Source organism: Mustela nivalis (assembly GCF_964662115.1).
Source record: "Mustela nivalis genome assembly, chromosome: 1".
Classification (NCBI taxonomy): domain Eukaryota; kingdom Metazoa; phylum Chordata; class Mammalia; order Carnivora; family Mustelidae; genus Mustela; species Mustela nivalis.
In genome coordinates, this window is record NC_139020.1 from 67,392,376 (window position 1) to 67,410,847 (window position 18,472).

The following is an 18,472-nucleotide window of genomic DNA, read 5'->3' on the forward strand; positions in this document are numbered from 1 at the left end:
CAGTGGGTTAAGCCTCTGCCTTTGGCTCAGGTCATGGTCTCAGGGTCCTGGGATCGAGCCCTGCATCAGGCTCTCTGCTCAGTGGGGGACCTGCTTCCCCTCCTCTCTCTGCCTGCCTCTCTGCCTACTTGTGATCTCCATCCGTCAAATAAACAAAGAAAATCTTAAAAAAAAAAAAAAATATGTAGATGAATATTCAAAGCTGCATTTTTTTTAATGTATAATAACACAAACTGGAAATAACCCAAATGTCCATCAACAGAAGAATAGTGGTATATTCATACAATGGAATGCTACTCAGCAGTAAAAACAAAACAAAACAAAAAACTACTGATACATGCAACAACATGAATGAGTCTCAAAACATTATGTGGAATGAAAGAATCCAGACACAAAAGAGTACTTAGCTGTACGATTCTGTTTATATGAAGTTCAAGAACAGGCAAAATTAATCTACAGAAATCAGAGTGGGGATACCTGGGTGGCTCAATTGGTTAACAGCTGCCTTAGGCTCCGGTCATGATCCCAGCATCCTGAGATGAGTCCTCCATCAGGCTCCTTGCTCAGCGGGGAGCCTGCTTCTCTCTCTGCCTCTGCCTGCTGCTCTGCCTGCTTATGCTCTCACTCTCTCTCTCTCTCTTTGACAAATAAAATAAGTAAATAAAATCTTTAAAAAAAAAAAGAAATCAGATGATTGCCTCTCACTGGGTTATTGACTGGAAAAGAGCACAAGAAAGCTTTCAGTGGCCATGGAAATGTTGCATATATTGATTTGGGTGATGGTTACATGAGTGCATACATTTGTCAAAACTCATCGATCTGTATATTTTATTCATATAATTAATTTCATTCAGTAATTAAAATAAATTAAACTCATTCAATAATACATATTAAAATAAACCTGTATATATTTTTAAAAGACAGGTGGATATTATTATTTGAGACCACAACCAACACCCTTTCATATTTGCCACTAAATGGAAAATACAAGAAAATGCATTAATGGTTGTTCCATTTGTCTTACTGTTCAACTCCTCAAGAAAGCACTCAAATCAAAATAATTGTGTTTCTGATCTTGTTCTGGTCCCCTGTGGAGGTAATCTGAGAAAGCTCCTTGGAGTTCATTAGAAGTGTTTCATTTTCAAGAAGTTTATCAAAATGCAGAAGAAATCAGTAATGGAAGAGGTAATTTTTAAAAAGGAAAAATGTCTTATTCATCCCAGCTCTCTTCTAAAATATTTTTCAGGGTTTTACATGTACAAAGTCTTAGAGCTGCCATGAGTCATAAGATGGAGATTTTAGTGTACCCTGCAATTCCTCACTGAACTCTAATCACCTCACTGAACAACACCAACTCGGAATTTTTCTAACAATAGGCTTAAAACTTAAGGATAAAAAATATGGACTAAGATCATTTCCATACCTTCTGCTTTCAAAACCACTTGACAGCCCTGAGCTGTAGTGCTAGATTTCTGTCAGCAGATAGCCTGGAACTGAGGTCTTGTGAGTGGGTACACACAGACCTCTTGATAAAGCTTAGGGAGTGCTGGAGCCCTCCCACCTCCACTGCAGCCCTGCTGTTAGGTCCTGGGTGGATGCAAAGCAAAAGGAATTACCCTTGAAGTCCTGGTGCAACCTCAAACCTGCAAAATGCTAACCACAAAAATGCTCCAGATCCTTCCAGCTCAGCTCAGACCTCCCCTCTGCAAGCTCCATGTACATGGACCAGGTGGGAGGGTGCCCAAGTACTCCCCATAAGACCTCCCAAAACACAGTGGTCAGGAAGGACTGGTAGGATCAGCTCCAGCATCCAGGCCAGCACCACTCCCTGCTTCAACTCTCAGGGCCTGGCCACCACTGTCGAGTTGCTGAACCATCAATCTCATCTGGCCCTTCATTCCTCGCTAAGTCTGAAAACACAAGAAACCCATACTTTCCAGGTCACCTCACATTCTCTCAAATCTAACCCCAAGTAGTTCTTTATGTCTCCTTTTATTCACTCCTCCCCGACTCCTCCCAAATTTTGAACTTCCTTTGTGCCTTCTGGTAGTTACCCCAACAAAATTTCCTCCATTCTCATCTTTGAAAGTTCCCTTCACTTTTTTTTTTTCAATTGAAGTATAGTTGACACACAATATAACATTAGTGTCAGATGTACAATCTAGTTATTTGACAAGTCTCTACATTATGCTATGCTCACAAGTGTAGCTAATATCTGTTGATAAGGAAAAGCTGTACTCTAAGATGGCTGACCAAACCAGCAAGGGAATTCCTGTCCCTGTCCCAAAGCCCTTCCAGGTTCTTCTTTCCTACCCCGTTTCCTACACACACCAAAAGTACCAAGTATGTGGAAGTAGATGGGTATAAATTCCCCTCCCTACTTGTGCTCAGGGCTCAGACCTTTGGAGAATAATCTTGTCTGAGCCCACTGTTGTTAAATAAACCTCCGGTCCTCCCAAAGTCTCTGAGCGTCGCTTGGTTCTTCTGCCAGGATCCAGTCCAGGTTCATAACATTGTCACCAAACAATGATATCATGGACTATATTCCCTATTTCATACCTTTTATCCCCATGATTCATTGATTTGATAATTGGAAGCCTGTATCTGCCACACCCCTTCACCCATTTTACCCAATGCTCTACCCCAGTCCCCTCCGGCCACCACTTGTTTGTTCTTTATATTTATAAGAGTTTGTTTCTGCCTTTTGTTTCTTTGTTTACTCATTCATTCCATTTTTTAAATTTCACATACAAGTGAAATCACATAGTATTTGTCCTTCTCTGTGTGACTTATTTCACTTAAGGTAATACTCTCTAGGTCCACCCATGTTGTCACAAATGGCAAGATCTCATTCCTTTCCGTGGTGAGTAATAGTCTCCTGTATATAAATACCACATCTTTATCCATTTGTCTATTGATGGACATTTAGTCGTTTACCTCTCTTGGCTATTGTAAGTAATGCTGCAACAAACATATCTTTTTGAGTTAGTATCTTTTTGAGTTAGTATCTTTTTGAGTTAGTGTTTTCATTTTCCTTGGGTAAATACCCAGTAGTGGAATTGTTGTCAGAAGGGAATTCTGTTTTTAATTTTTTTGAGGACAGAAGGCCTGGAACTGAGGTCTTGTGAGTGAGTATAGACAGACCCCTTGATAAGTCAAGGGTCTATGTCATCCCAGTAGTTCATTTTTGCTTTTGCTTCCCTTGCCGAGAAGGGACATCTATGACTGATGTCAAAGAAATTACTGCCTGTGTTTTTTTCTAGGAGTTTTATGATTTCAGGTCTCACATTTAGGTCTATAATCCATCTTGAGTTCATTTTTGTGGATGATGTAAGAAAGTGCTTCAGTTTCATTCTTTGACATGTAGCTGTTCAGTTTTCCCAGTACCATTTGTTGAAGAGACTGTCTTTTCCTAATTATATATTCTTAAAAAAAAATGTTTTTTATGTATTTATTTGAGACAGAGAGCATGAGCTGGGGGAGGGGCATCAGGAAGGGGACAAGTAGACTCCTGCTGAGCATGGAGCCCAATATGGGGCTCAATCTCAGGACCCCAAGATCATGACCTGAGCTGAAGTCAGATGCTCAACCCATGGAGCCACCCTGACACCCCCCTAATTGTATTTTCTTGCCCCCTTTGTCAAAGATTAATTGACCATATGATCATGGGGTCATTTCTGGGCTCCCTATTCTGTTCCATTAATCTGTGTGCCTATTTTTGTGCCAATACCATACTGTTTTAATTATTGCTGCTTTGTAGTATACCTTGAAATCCAGCATTGTGATATCTCCAAGTTTTGTTCTTTCTCAAGATTGCTTTAGCTATTCATGGTCTTTTGTGTTTCCATACAAATTTTGCTATTTTTTTGTTCTAGTTTGTGAAGAATGCTTTTGGAAAAAAAATGCTTTTTGGTATTTCAGATTAAAATCTGAATCTATGTGTTGCTTTGGGTAGTTATAGGCATTTTAGCAATATTAATTCTTCTAACCTATGAGCATGTACATATTTCCATTCATTTGTGTTGTCTTCAATTTCTTTTACTAAAGTTTTATAGTTTTCAGAAAACCAGTCTTTCACCTCCTTGGTTAAGTTTATTCCTAGGTGTTTCATCCTTTTTGGTGCAATTGTTAATTGAAGCATTTTCTTAATTTCTCTTTCTGCTACTTTACTATTAGTGTGTAGAAGCACAACCTATCTCTGTGTATTACTCTTGTGACCTGCTACTTTGCTGAATTCATTTATGAGTTCTCATAGTTGCTTTGTGGCATCTTGAGGGTTTTCTATGTATATTATCATGTTCTCTGCAAATAGTGACAGTTTAACTTCTTCCTTACCAATATGCCAATATGGATGCTTTTTATTCCTTTTTTATTTTGTTCTGTTTTTTGTTTTTTGGTCTGATTGCTGTGTCTAGGGCCTTCAGTATTACGCTGAATGAATGTACGGAGAGTGGAATCCTTGTCTTGTTCCCAGTCTTAAAAGAAAAGCTCTCAGTTTCTCACCATTGATGCTAGCTGTGTGTTTCTTATATTGCCTTTATTATGTTGAGGTTCATTCCCTCTAAACCCAGTCTGTTGAGAGTTTTTATCATGAACCGATGTTGAATTTCTTCAAATGCTTTTCTGCATCTATTGAGATAATCATCTGATTTTTAGCCTTCATTTTGATAATGTGGTGTATCATATTGATTTGTGACTATTGAACTGTACTTGCATCTCCAGAATAAATTCCACTTGATGGTGGTGCATGATCTTTTCAATATATTATTAAATGAGGTTTGCTACTATTTTGAGGATTTTTGCATCTATGTTCATCAGGGATATTGGCTTATAATTTTCTTTTCTTTTTTTAGTGTATTTGTCTGGTTTGGGTATCAGGATAATGCTGGCCTCACTAGAATGTATTTGGGAGCTTTCCTTCCTCTTGTATTTTTTTTTTATTAAAAAAAATTGAGGAGAAAAGGCATGGACTCTTCTTTTAGTATTTGGTTGAATTCACCTGTGAATCCATCTGACTCTGGACTTTTGTTTGTTGGTCGCTTTTTGATTACCGATTCAATTTTGTTATTACTGGTTGGTCTGTTCGGATTTTCTTTTTTCCTGATTCAGGCTTGGAAGATTTTATGTTCCTAGAAGTTTATCTGTTTCTTCTTGTTGTCCAGTTTGTTGGCATATACTTTCTTATATTAACATCTTATAAACCTTTGTATTTTTGTGGTGTCAGCTGTTCCTTCTGTTTCATTTCTGATTTTGTGTATATGGGTCCTCTCTCTCCTTTTTTTTTTTTTTTTCTTGTTAAGTCTGGCTAAATTTTACCTATTTTTGTTTATCTTTCCAAAGAACCAGCTCTTGGTTTCATCCAAACTTTCTTATTCTCACTGAAACGTGTCCCTCCCTTGAAGACCCTGCTTCTTCTGCAATCTTCCTGCTCCCTCATATTACTGAAGCTGGCAATGTGCAAGATGCCTTCATTTCTTTCTGCTGCTGCTTCCCTCCCAGCTCTGACTCTCAGGTCATTAGACCACCAGTCATCACAGTCTTCCCAGTCACTCTCCTTTGTTCTTTGTAAATGCTAGCCCCGCTCTTTGTCAGTTTGTCCATCACTTCCCTTTGGGTAATTCTTGGTGATTTTAATCTTCACATGGATGATGCTTTGTACCCTTGTTTCTAAATTCCCTGACCTCTTCTCCTACAGTGATCTGATCTTTCCCTCCCTACCTTGGCCACTGACTCCAGTGATCATACCCTTGAGCAAAATTCCTCAGAAGAGTAGCTTATACCAGCTGCCTCCAATTTACCTCCTTCCATTCTCTACTGAACTGACTAATAAAGCTTTCATCATACCACACCATTGAAACTGCTCTTGCCCAGCTCTCCAGTGACCTCCGAACTGCTAAATCTTTTTGAATTTCAATATTTTATTAAAATAGCACATTTAACCAGTTAACCAAGACTATACTAACTATCTCTCCCTGGCAACTCCCCACCCCCAGAATATGCGGCACAACACAGGAGTCAGTTCAAATATCCTTGATCATGAGAACCCACAGAAATATAAACCATGTTATGTGGCTAAACACTCTGAGGGCCTCTCCTTGCTCTTAGGACAGAGACCAAATCCTTAAAAGGATGGTTTGATTTTTAGCTGTCCCTGCAGTTTCATTCATGGCACTCCACTGGTCTTTGACATTGAATGGGGTGCTCCTGCTTCTGGAAAGCCCCCCCCCTTCCCTTCGGAACAACATTCAGTGCCCCCTGAACTGGCTGGCCAATTCCCCTGTTTGCATGGTCATGGTATCACATAAACTCTGCTGGATCACTTGACACATGTGGAGAATCACACATTTTTTTTTTTTTGACACTGAATATGTTTTTATTGAGCCTTTTAGTTTACAACAGGTAAAGGAAAGTCATTTCTCCTTAACCAGTATTTTACATAGCTGTAGTAAAATATTTCAAACTTTAGGGAATTATAATGGATTACGTATATTAAAAGTTGGGGATTGGATAAACAATATCTGAGCTCTTGAATTTTCCAGTCGACTCTTCCCTTACAATAGTAACCAGCTCTAATTAGTTACATAAGTTTCTTCAAGGCAATGTTTTATTGTTGCTGATGTCATTATATCTGAAGCATTGCTGCTATTTCAGTCAATATCCACTAATTCTACTTCAAAAATGAGTTTTGCATTTGGTGGAATTTTGGCATCAGGCTGTCCTTTCTTTCCATAAGCCCATTCTGGTTCAATCTCTAGTCGAGCCTTTTCTCCTTTACTCATAGTTAAGAGTGCTTCATCCCATCCTCTGATAACTTTGCCTATTCCAACCTTAAAACTCAAAGGCTTGGCATTTTTCTTCTTCTTTGAACTCGTTTGAATATTAGTATCAAAAACAGTCCCATCCTGTAGTGTTCCTCTATACCAGCAGTGAACAACATCACCCTTTTTGGGAAAGTTAGTTTTATCTCCTTTTTTAAGAACAGATTTTATATATTTTGGTGGACCCTCATCCAGAGTCTCTTCAGACTTGGTTTCTTTGGGTTTATCTTCATTAAGCTTCACATTTTTCACCTGTTCAGACACTTTACTTATACTTTCCGTACCCTTGAAACGCTTACTTTCAAAAAGATGGTTGTAGGCTGTAACCAAATGGTCCTTGTTAGCTGTCTTGGCCACATTTTTAATGTTTCCTAATAACTTATGTTCTGCAAGAAACGAATCTGAACCGTGGTCCTGTAGAAACTTGATAATGTCCTTCTTGGGTAGCTGATCACTGCGCAGCTGCTCCACGGTCCAGGCCCGCTGTGGCACGGCCGCCGTCGTCTTCCCCCGCTGCCTCTGCTTTTCTCGAGAATCACACATTTAATGTTGTTTTCCTCACTAGATGACAAGTTCCATGAAGGCAGTGACCACATCTGCTTCGGCTCCCCACTGTGGCCAGAGCTCCAGCACAATGCCAGGCACATGGTTGATCCCAATAAAGACATGTTGAAGAGAAGAAGAAAGAAGGCAGATGTCTGGGCTCTCATCCGTCATTGCACCTGTAGGACCTGGTTGTGCTCTCTGATACACAGCAGATGCTCACTCAGTGTTCTGAATGAATGAATACATGTGTGGGTGTTTTCAGATAGCCTTTGGCCAGGGAGAAGTAGTAACATACCCAAGCTGTAAACAATTTTAAGATAAGCTAAACTGGGTTGGGTAATAAAGAAACCCCTACATGTCAAGGCTTAACACATACAGGGTTTTTTCTGGATAATAGATTATATTAAAAAATATTGGTAGTTGTGTTAAGGGTGATAATGCAAGATTATTATGCTGATCACTGGCCTATTTGTTCACAGATACTCTCTCTGACTTTGCCCTTTTCTGATCTGCATCCCCCGGGGACTCACCTGCCATCTTCCTTTGCCGTATTAACCTGCTCCGGCTGCCATAATAAACTACCATAAACTGGGTGGCTTATAAACAACAGAAATTTACTTACAGTTCTGGAGGTTGGAAGTCCAAGGTCAGAGGGCCAGCAGAGTTGGGTTCTGAAGAGAGCACTCACTCTACCCCCCCACGCCCACACCCCCAACCACAACCCCCACACCTCCAACCTGAACCCCCCTGAACCCCCCATCGAGCTCTCTGCTCAGCACGGAGCCTGCCTCCCCTTCTCTCTGCCTACTTGTGATCTCTCTCTGTGTCAAATAAATAAATTAAATCTTCAAAAAAAAAAAAAGATTCTCTTTCCTGCTCCTTCTGCCCCTCACCAATTCTCATGCTCTCTCTCTTAAAACAAAAATAAATAAATAAAAATTAAAAAAACAAACAAAACAAGAGGGTGTTAGATGAAAGTGAAAGAAAATTGGCAAAATGCTGATAATGCCAATAATAAAATCAGGTGATGAGAATGGGAAAGTTCATTTTACTATTCTCTGTACCTATATGCATGTTTGAGATTTTCCATAGAAAAAATATTTCTTAAAATGCTAGATAAAATAGTGATTTTTATCTCCTATATGATTTTTATACTTAGTTCTCTGAAAATACCTTGTATATCACTCCTTTCTAATTTCACTGAGAAAACTTTAGAAGTCTCTAGAACTCTGCTGAAGAAAATCCAGAAGAAGAAGAAAATCCAGAACTCATTGGTCTTACTATTCAGTATTTCAACAGAAAAGACAACGTGCTTGAAAACTAATTTTTTGTGAGAAAATTCTGTAACTGCAGTGAAACAGTAGTCTAAAATTTTCTAATTCCCTCTGTTCTCTGTTTAGTATTCAACAAATTTTAACCAATAAGATATCCTTGACTTCTTCAGACTATTCAAATATAAAGTGTGCTCGGCTCTTGTTGGAAGGATAAAGACCCTTTTGCTTTTCCTTCCAGTAGAGGGCTTCTACTAAAAGAAAAAAGCAAAATCTTTTCTATGGAAAGATTTAAGTCAGAAATTGAAGAATAATCTAGCTTTTTTGGATATCCAATGCTAACCTATTAGTCTACTTCAGAAGTTACATTCAATGTACAAAGTATCTTGTTTCTGAGATCACATCATGTCAAGTTATATTATTTCATAATTCTCCATCCTCCAATACATGTGCTATTGAGCCACGCAGAAAACTGTGGATTGTAAAAGAGGGTCACGTTCTCTCTAGACACTTTGCTTCACTATTTTCCTTATCCTAGGATGAGAAACAAACCAAGTCTACCATATAACTAATTTAACCTAATTTTTATATGTTCTTTGAGTTTCAAATGTCATATGACAGCAGAGTATTTTAAAATTTAAGAACATACACATCAGGGATGCCTGCATGGCTCAGATGGTTAAACATCTGCCTTCAGCTCAGGTCATGATCCCCGGGTTCTGAGATGGAGCCCGGTATCAGGATCCCTGTGCTCAGTGCAGAGCCTTGTTCTCTCTTCTCCCTCTGCCATTCCCCCACTTGTGCTCTCTGGATTCATCTCTTTGTCAAATAAATAAAGTCTTAAAAAAAGAAGAAGAAGAAGAAGAAGAACATACATATCAGCAGTATGCTTTAAACCACATGCTGCAAAATGTAATGGAAGACGTGGGTAAAGAGCATTGTTTTTTCTTTATTATGACAAAATTAGTCGTAAAAGGAAGTAAAATAATTTCATGTTTTCCCCATCATAAAAAAAATTTTTTTCCCAAATGAAATATCTCCTCTTTCTACATGACAGAGTTTACTCTCTGTTTTTATGGCACAATGTCGTAAATCATTTCATTGGAATTGTTTATTGTTAGAAGTAGTGCATCGCTTACTTAACACATCTATTCTGTCTTCCAGCTGCACCAGACCCCACAACTTCCCAAGATCACGTAAACCCTGAGTTGGCTGCTCTACGCCAGGTGAACATCTCACACAGAAGTCTACCTTCTTCCACATTGCTTAGGTCCTTCCTACCTCCCCTCTGTGTATCAGAAAAGCATAATTTTAGGGACACCTGGTTGGCTCAGTTGGTTAAGCAGCTGCCTTCAGCTCAGGTCATGATTCCAGTGTCCTGGGATCGAGTCCCACATCGGGCTCCTTGCTCAGCGGGGAGCCTGCTTCTCCCTCTGCCTCTGCCTGCCATTCTGTCTGCCTGTGCTCACTCTCTCCCCCCCGTCTCTCTGATAAATAAATAAAATCTTAAAAAAAAAAAAAAAAGAAAGAAAAGCATAATTTTAGATTAAGTCTTGATGATAGATTTGGCATTTAATTCTCTAAAGAACCTACTTAAGAATCAACACTGATTATTTCTGTTTTCAGATAATGAGACTAAAGCTCAGAAAAGTTAAGTAACTTGCTGAAGATCACACAGCTAGGCCTCCCTAGAGCTGAGATTCAGCTCTCCCAAGGGGGGCTGGAGTTAGTGCTTATAACCGTTGGGTCACATCTCTAGTTCAGGTTTTCTTGTACTTTTCCCCATGGGCACAGGGTATCCTGAATGTGCCCAGTCCTTGGCTCTGCTTCTCAAGCTAAGGATACAGTACTGTTCTTTAATTGGATCTACAGTTACTGTTTCATCAAGGTGGGAAAAGCCCTGGACTCTAATTGTTAGTAATCATACGAAGTTTTCCATTTTATTTTTTAATTTTTTTAGATTAAAAAAAATGTATTTATTTGACAGAGAGAGAGATATCACAAGTAGGCAGAGAGAAGGGAAAGCAGGTACCCTGCTGAGCAGAGAGCCCATGCAAGCCTTGATTCCAGGACCCTGGGATCATGACCTGAGCTGAAGGCAGAGGCTTAACCCACTGAGCCACCCAGGCACCCAAAATGTTCCATTTTAAACAGACCTCTTTTTTTTTTCTGCAGGTGGGTAAAACTTAAAAATAATGATACTCTGTTTTAAATTGCCAGTAGGCCACATGTAATTATTATATAATTTCTAAACTTGGTGTTCAAATATTATCTAAATTGTGTTCTCATCAGTCAGATGGTTTTTAGTGAATAAGAGAGTGAAGGTTTGTTTGTTTTTTGTTTTGTTTTGTTTTACACAGATGGTCTGTGGAATTACTGATTAGAAAACAAACAAACCCAAGAACAATTTCTCTTAATGACAAAACTAAGTAAGGAAGGGTTAATTTTGTGCTGTCCAATAAGGTAGCCATGGGCCACATATGTCTGCTGAGCATTTGAAATGTAGATAATTTGAATTGAGATGTATATGTAGTTAAGTGTCAAATACAAACATATTTTAAAAACTCAGGACATAAAAAATGGATGTAAAATATCTCATTAACAACTTTTATATCAATTACATGTATTGAAATAATATTGTGCATCTACTGGGCTAAATAAGAAATGACTTTTAAGTTAGTTTCACTCGTTTTTTTCTTTACCTTTTTTATTGTGGCTACTAGAAGACCTTAAATTCCACGTGTGATTTGCATATTTCTATTGGGCAGTGCTGGGTGAAGTGATGACGAGAGATAAAGTATTAGTCCAAGTGGAGTCAAGCAGTTCATAGCCTGCACGGTCGTCAGTAAAAAGTATTCTTTTTATTCCCCAGTGATAAGGTTAAATATTCATGTGATGACAGTTCTACCATTTTCTCAAAGTTCTGCCCTGTTAAATTGCCATTGTATTCATAAAAAACACAGGAAAATTCATTTCCTCCTGAAGAGCGAAATCAGACTGATTTTTCACTACTCAGAAATGTGGCCCCAAGAACAAAAAAAAAGCACCAACATTTCTTGTGTGAGATTCAAAGCCGATGGTATGGCCTCTTCTGAGCAGTGGTCCCTGGTGTGGCTGATCCATCTCTACTATAGGGGTGATGGCTTACAGCTCAGCAGTGCAAAGCCAAAGGGCACCCACGAGGTCATTACATAATTCTTGGGAGCGTGAGGCCAAGCGTGTATCTTCTCTGGGGAACGGTGGGCAGGCTCTGACAGGCAGACGGAGGCGGTCTTGACGATGTTTTGACAAGAGTGTGTGCTAGAAGTTGTTTGTTTGGAAAAAGGCTGACCGACTTTTTTCCCCCTCCTCCTTTCTCTCTCTTTCTCTTTTTCCCTTTTAAACTCTGGCATAATACTGAATGACTTTGTGTTTAAGCTGCCTTAGCCTTGCTTTGTGAAGAAAAAGCCGGAGTACTCTTTCCCTGTAGGACACAAGTGTTATTTTTGGAGCAGAGGTTCTTAGCCTGATCTCTGTCTAAACCAATTTCTGTTCTTTGTGAGGTCGTGGTCTGGGGCGGCTCTGAGTGATCTCTGTGAAGGGAAGCTTCCTGGCTTCTTGAGGGGGTGTTGGCAAAGATGTGGAGGGGCCACGCCTGAAAGCGCACTGCCCGGGGCTCTCAGCCTCTCAATGCAGGAGGTTCCTTCACATTCAGATTCTGCTCAGTAGATTGTACCCTCAGGACCGTTGCAACCACAGGTGGTGAAGTGGTGTTCTCTTTCTGCTTATGTCACTTCCTGGGAAGTTTCAGGTCAAGATGACCGCCCCCTCTTCTCATAGCCTAGTACTTGAGGTCTCAGGCTCCTGGGAACGAGGAAAGCCATAACTGGACAATAGCTGCAGGCTGTTCAGCATGCAAGTGGCTGTGGGAAAGCCACCACCCACTCGAGGGCCACAACGCGAGTCCCCGAGGGCCTCTGGGAACACATCTCAGGACTCAAAATTTCAGAGTGCCCCCCCCAGCCCCGGAACCTGCTCTGAGTCAGACTGCTAGACAAGGAAGAAAACCTCTTCTGCTTCTCACCGTTCCTCTTCCTGACTTGGCTTGGCACTGCTAAGCATTTACATAGCTTGAGCCTGGCAGGAGATGTGTCAAATTAGAAACAGCTTAACAAAATAATGCTGTAAGCAACAAACAGCAGACCACCTGATGGGGACTCCTTTCCTTTGGAGAGTGGTAGCTGCCTATTCAGGGAGCAGAGGCATCTGGAAAAGGCTCCCATGATGAACAAGTAGCCCCCACAGGTGTGTCAGGCTGCTTTCCTCTCGGGGACAGGAGCGTGACCTGTGGTGTGCCCTTCCCTGGCCAGCTATACATAGCCAGCAAAGCTTCTTACCAGAGAAACCTCCTTCTGTACCCTCCACCAGTCCCACCCACAGACTAGAGGGCTCTCGCTGTAAATCCTCTGGAAGCTACTGAACCTGGCAAGAAAACCAGCCAGCTGGCCCCCAGACCTGATTGGGTCCACACCAACGCCTTCCAGCCTTCCTTTTCTTGTGCCGGGAGCTTACCCTGTGTTCAGTCATGGTCGACATGGGGGGCCTGGACAACCTGATCGCCAACACGGCCTACCTGCAAGCCCGGAAGTCCTCAGACGGAGACAGCAGGGAGCTGCAGCGGCGGCGCCGGAGTCTGGCGCTGCCCGGGCCACAGAGCTGCACCCAGCTCCGCCAGTCCCTGCCTCAGGACTTCAACAGCCTGTGCGAGCAGCAACCCATTGGCCGTCGCCTCTTTAGGGACTTTCTAGCCACTGTGCCCCGGTACCAAGAGGCCGTGGCCTTCCTGGAGGAGGTGCAGAGCTGGGAGCTGGCTGAAGAGGGCCCTGTCAAAGGCAGCATGCTACAGGGGCTGCTGGCCACTTGTGGGGCTGCCCCTGCTCCAGGGCACCCACACCCCTTCCTCAGCCCAGCACTGGCTACCAAGTGCCAAGCAGCCTCCGCCGAGGAAGAACAGATAGCCCTGGTAGCACAGGCCAAGGCCGAGGTCATGGCCTTCTTGCAGGACCAGCCCTTCCAGGATTTCCTGGCCAGCCCCTTCTATGACAAGTTTCTGCAGTGGAAAGTCTTTGAGATGCAGCCGGTGTCAGAAAAGTACTTCGAGGAGTTCCGAGTCCTGGGGAAAGGTGGATTTGGGGAGGTAAGTATCTCAGAATGGCCAGACTGGAAGGTGAAGTACACAACATAAAAGGGGTTTGTTTTGCCTTTAAGAAAAAAATCTTAAGAGAATTTACTTACAACTAATTTCAGTGCCACCTATGGAGAATTCCTAACTCACTCTCACATCTTTTTTCTGGTCACCACAGGAAATAAAATGAGAGTGGCATAGGAAAGAAACAAAATGTGGAGTTGGCCAAGAATCTTTGCCAGGGAGTCTGCACTAGAAGCACACTGAAGTGCCCCAGTCACTTTGGAGAATGATAGCAACACACGGACAGCGGGACCTCTCCCTTTCCCTTTAATTGTGGTAATGGATGTAATTTGAGAAAACTTCAGATATCTGAGAAAACACTTATCTTGAAGTAAAGTCTAGAATCAGCTATATACCACTGCTGTGATCAGCCCTTTCTTTTTTTTAAGTAGAAAAACATTTTCTAGTGTATGTGCTACCAAGGTGAGTCTGAGAAAGACATGTTTTGAGGTAAAATTCACATAACAAAATTAACCACCTACCATTTTAAAAGATACAATTCAATGGCATTTAGTACATTCATACTAATGCTGTGTAACCATCACCTCTATGGAGTTCCAAGACATTTTCATCACCCCTGTACCAGTTAACAGTTACTTCCCCAACCCCTCCCACTGCCGCTGGCAATCCCTGGTCTGTCTTTTGTCTCCATGGTTTTGCCGACTCTGATGTTTCGTGTAAATGGAGTCACACCACACATGACCTTCTGTGTCTGGCTTCTTTCACTAAGCATAGTGTCTAGAGGTTCATTCACGACATAGGTATATCAGTACTTCATTTCTTTTTATAGCTGAATATTCTGTTGTGTGGATATACTATGTTTCACTTATTCATTCATCTGTTGATGGACGCTTGGGTTGTTTCCACCTTTTGGCTATTGTGAACAGCGCTGCTACGAACATTCATGTACGTGTATTTGAAGACCTGTTTTCATTGCTCTTGTATCTATGCCCAGGAATGGAATTGCTGGGTCATGTGGCAATTTCATGTTTAACTTTCAGAGGAACCACCAAAATCGTCCACATTTTAGGTTCCCACCGGCGATGCATGAGGGTTCCAGTTTTTCCACACCCTTCCTGGCACTTGCTATTTCCCCTTATTTTTCATTATGGCCCACCTAGTGGGAGGTATAGTGGTACCTCATGGGGGTCTCAGCTCTTTTGAAGAACCCCTATTAAGTACAGCTTCTCTTTTCTCAGAAGCCTGCCATCTTTTCACCTCACCTGATTTCTGCCCTTCCACACCCCAAATCAACTTCGCTCCCTTTACTTCCCAGTGCTTCCTACCTCTACCTCATCTGGTCCCTTTCTTTCTCCCCTTAAGGTATGTGCTGTCCAGGTGAAAAACACTGGTAAGATGTATGCTTGCAAAAAACTGGACAAGAAGCGGCTAAAGAAGAAAAGTGGTGAGAAAATGGCTCTTTTAGAAAAAGAAATCTTGGAAAAAGTCAGCAGCCCTTTCATCGTCTCTCTAGCCTATGCCTTTGAGAGCAAGTCCCATCTCTGCCTGGTCATGAGCCTGATGAACGGGGGGGACCTCAAGTTCCACATCTACAATGTTGGCACACGGGGCCTGGCCATGAGCAGGGTGGTCTTCTACTCGGCCCAGATGACCTGTGGAATCCTGCACCTCCACTCCCTCGGCATTGTCTACCGGGACATGAAGCCAGAGAATGTGCTTCTGGACGACCTTGGCAACTGCAGGCTGTCTGACCTGGGGCTGGCTGTGCAGATCCAGGATGGCAAGCCTGTCACACAGAGGGTGAGTGGCTCTCCTCCATCCCAAGGGTGGGGCACAGAGTCTGAGAGAAGGGGAGAGGGCTGATCTGCTCCTCAGGCAAATAGAGACTTGGGCATAATTCTTCTAATTTCCTTCTTCCTAAAGCCCTTATGTTGTCATCTTGCCTCAAGTGGAGTGATGTAAGAGGATTAGCTTAACTAGCTATTTGGGGGCTACTTTGCTGTCTTCTCCTGGCAAGCGCAGGGAGCCTTCTTTGTGAGTTGGAGATGGTCTGTGCTTTCACAGTGAGATGGAAAGAGCTGAATCCCTATCAGGCGTCTAGTATGTTCCACTAATAACCACCACCATGGTGCCATGATCCTGAGTCAGCAGAACCTTGGTTTTTTTCCTCGGAAAAATTTTAGGAGCCGGGTCCTAGAATTCCAGGATCCTGGCAGGTAAACTTTAATAGGAGAAGAAAAAGAAGAGAAGAAACCCCTAACTTAGCACATTAAAGTAAACATCTCCTTTCCCACTGAGTGCAGAGGGATGGGATGTTTTACTTTGGATAAAGGTAAAATTTTGAATGAGAATGTATAGAAGAGGACACAGGCAACTGATATTTATTTTGATCAAATTGGTTCAAAGGGGTATGCAAAGAATTCTTTGATTAATTAAGCAATTCTGTTAAGTGAACAATGCAAACTCTCTGGGATTCTGGCGGGTCTTTACCATGGAGTTTCTGTGCGCATAGGTGGGAAAAGGCTCAGGAAGACAAGGGTCCAAGTCAGGCTCTTAAATATTCACTTGACACTTTGTTTTCGTACAATTTCCAAAAATTATAAGGCAGAGAGGATAACCAGGCAAGGAAGTGAGAAAAATCATGGCAAATTCGGGAAAGTGCAAGTGATTTTATGTGGCTGTAACCTAAGGGGCGCTGATAAGATGTGTAGGGCTTGGATCACGAAAAGTCATTGGAGTGCTTTCGTGTGGGGGCCCAGGAGCCACTGAAGGCTTTTAAGAAAGGGAGTGATGTGAATAGATTTGCATTTTTTCTTTTAAGATTTTATTTATTTATTTGAGAGAGAGACAGTGAGAGAGAGCATGAGTGAGGAGAAGGTCAGAGAGAGAAGCAGACTTCCCGTGGAGCTGGGAGCCCGATGTGGGACTCAATTCCGGGACTCCAGGATCATGACCTGAGCCGAAGGCAGTCGTCCAACCAACTGAGCCACCCAGGCGTCCCAGATTTGTATTTTTAAAAGACCAGTTTGGGTTGTAGATGGGAGGCAGAGGACCTGGTTAAGAGGCTAATGCAGAGGCCCAGGAAGAGATGGTGAGTGCCTAGAGAAAATAGTAGGATTGAAGATGTGGGAAGAGATTGGTGTCATTAGAAAGAGACCAGCTAGGACATCAAGACTAGCTGGGTATGTAGGTGAGGAACAAAGAAGGAATCTCGCTCCAGTGGAAGGAATAGCAGAACTGTGAAAAAGCTAGCAAATTCAGCGATGATTGCGATGTATATGAGACAGGCGCATAGAGATGTTCCCTGGGCATTTAGACCTGTTGGTCTGGTGCTATGGAGGAGTATCTGGGCTAGTATGTCTGGGCTAGTTATTGGGATTTGGATTCACTGTGACTTGGGAAGCTTCAGGCACCACTGAGTCATGTGGGAAACAATGAGGGAGGAGGACAGGAATGGAAGCTGGGGAATATCAATGTGCAGGGGTGTGGAAGAAGAACCTTGAAGAGGTTAAAGAAATAGGATGAGTGGTAGGAATGGCATAGTCATGGAAGCTGGTTAAGGATTGATTTCAGCTGCATATCATAGAAAACTCGAAGAGCAGTGGATTAAACCAGACAAGGGTTTATTTTCCTTATGTAACAAGTCCTCTGGAGGTAAGTGATGCTGGCATCAGTTCAGCAGCTACAGGATGACAGGATCAATATCTCTGGCATTTTGGCCTTTTCCATGTGCCATAGCCATCTGAATTTGGAAGAGAATCCTGAGCTCCAGGTAAGAATGCAGCCCAGCAGGTATCTTGACTTGGGTCTTGTAAGATCCTAACCAAAGAACCTTGCCATGCTGTGCCCAAATTTTGACCTACAGAATTGTGAACTAATAAAGGAAGGTAGCTGGGGGAATGATTTTTATATAATAGCATCAGAATTAATCAAAAGATAGCAAGATGCTGGACATTGTGAGAGGGACAATGTTTTCCTTTCCAACAGAGCTCAGAATGGACTTGATTCTTCCAAGTGACTAATTCTTCCCTAGGTAGGAGTTCGTTGTGTTGGAGGGGCACAGACCCTTTCAGGCTTTTGGGGGACACTAGGTGAAGTACTTTGGACATCACTCTATAGGCAATAGGGAGTCATTGATAGTTTTTCAACAAGAAAGTAGCATGGCCAGAATAATTATTTTGGAAGATGATTTGGACACTGTGTAAGATAACATAAAGGAGAAAGAGGCTGGGAGTGGGGGACTCATAAGCAGCTACTGGAAGGATCCACACATGAGGTGGTAGAGGTTGAGGAAAGGCCTTGGGCTCTGAACAGTCCTATGTCCACAGTTCAGGCCCCCTGGCCTAGGCTCCATCAAGACCCACACCTAAAAAGAAAAGAAAAAAAAAAACAACCCACACCTGGACTTCCTTCTCTTAAAACACATCTTCCTCAGTGGAAGGAATGAGGAAAGCACAAAACCACTCCTTGAATGTGGTGACAGAAGGAGGAGGCACCTCAGAGAAGAAAGACTCAGGTGGTTCTGCTCAGGTGTGAGAAAGATGGAGGCAGACACACCTGGAGAGGCAGGGATGCTTAAGCGTGCTGGCTGGGGGGGTGGAAAACCTGGGCCCCTATGCCAGCTGGGTCACAGACTTACTGTCTGCCAT

The 18,472-nt window shown here is 42.2% G+C and overlaps 1 protein-coding gene and 1 pseudogene across 2 annotated transcripts in view; one reads left to right on the forward strand and one right to left on the reverse strand.

Annotated features, from left to right (window-relative positions):
* GRK7 (G protein-coupled receptor kinase 7) overlaps nucleotides 1–18,472 on the forward strand; it is a 48,504-nt gene that overhangs the window by 9,009 nt on the left and 21,023 nt on the right. The window contains exons 3-4 of the mRNA XM_082712421.1: nucleotides 9,800–13,811; nucleotides 15,186–15,623. Coding sequence (XP_082568547.1) covers nucleotides 13,200–13,811; nucleotides 15,186–15,623 — 1,050 coding nt within the window. The 5' untranslated portion in view covers nucleotides 9,800–13,199. The remainder of the gene's footprint in view (nucleotides 1–9,799; nucleotides 13,812–15,185; nucleotides 15,624–18,472) is intronic.
* Nucleotides 6,345–7,361, reverse strand: LOC309858969 (peptidyl-prolyl cis-trans isomerase FKBP3 pseudogene; annotated as a pseudogene). Its single transcript has one exon. The product of its transcript is annotated as a peptidyl-prolyl cis-trans isomerase FKBP3 pseudogene (transcript).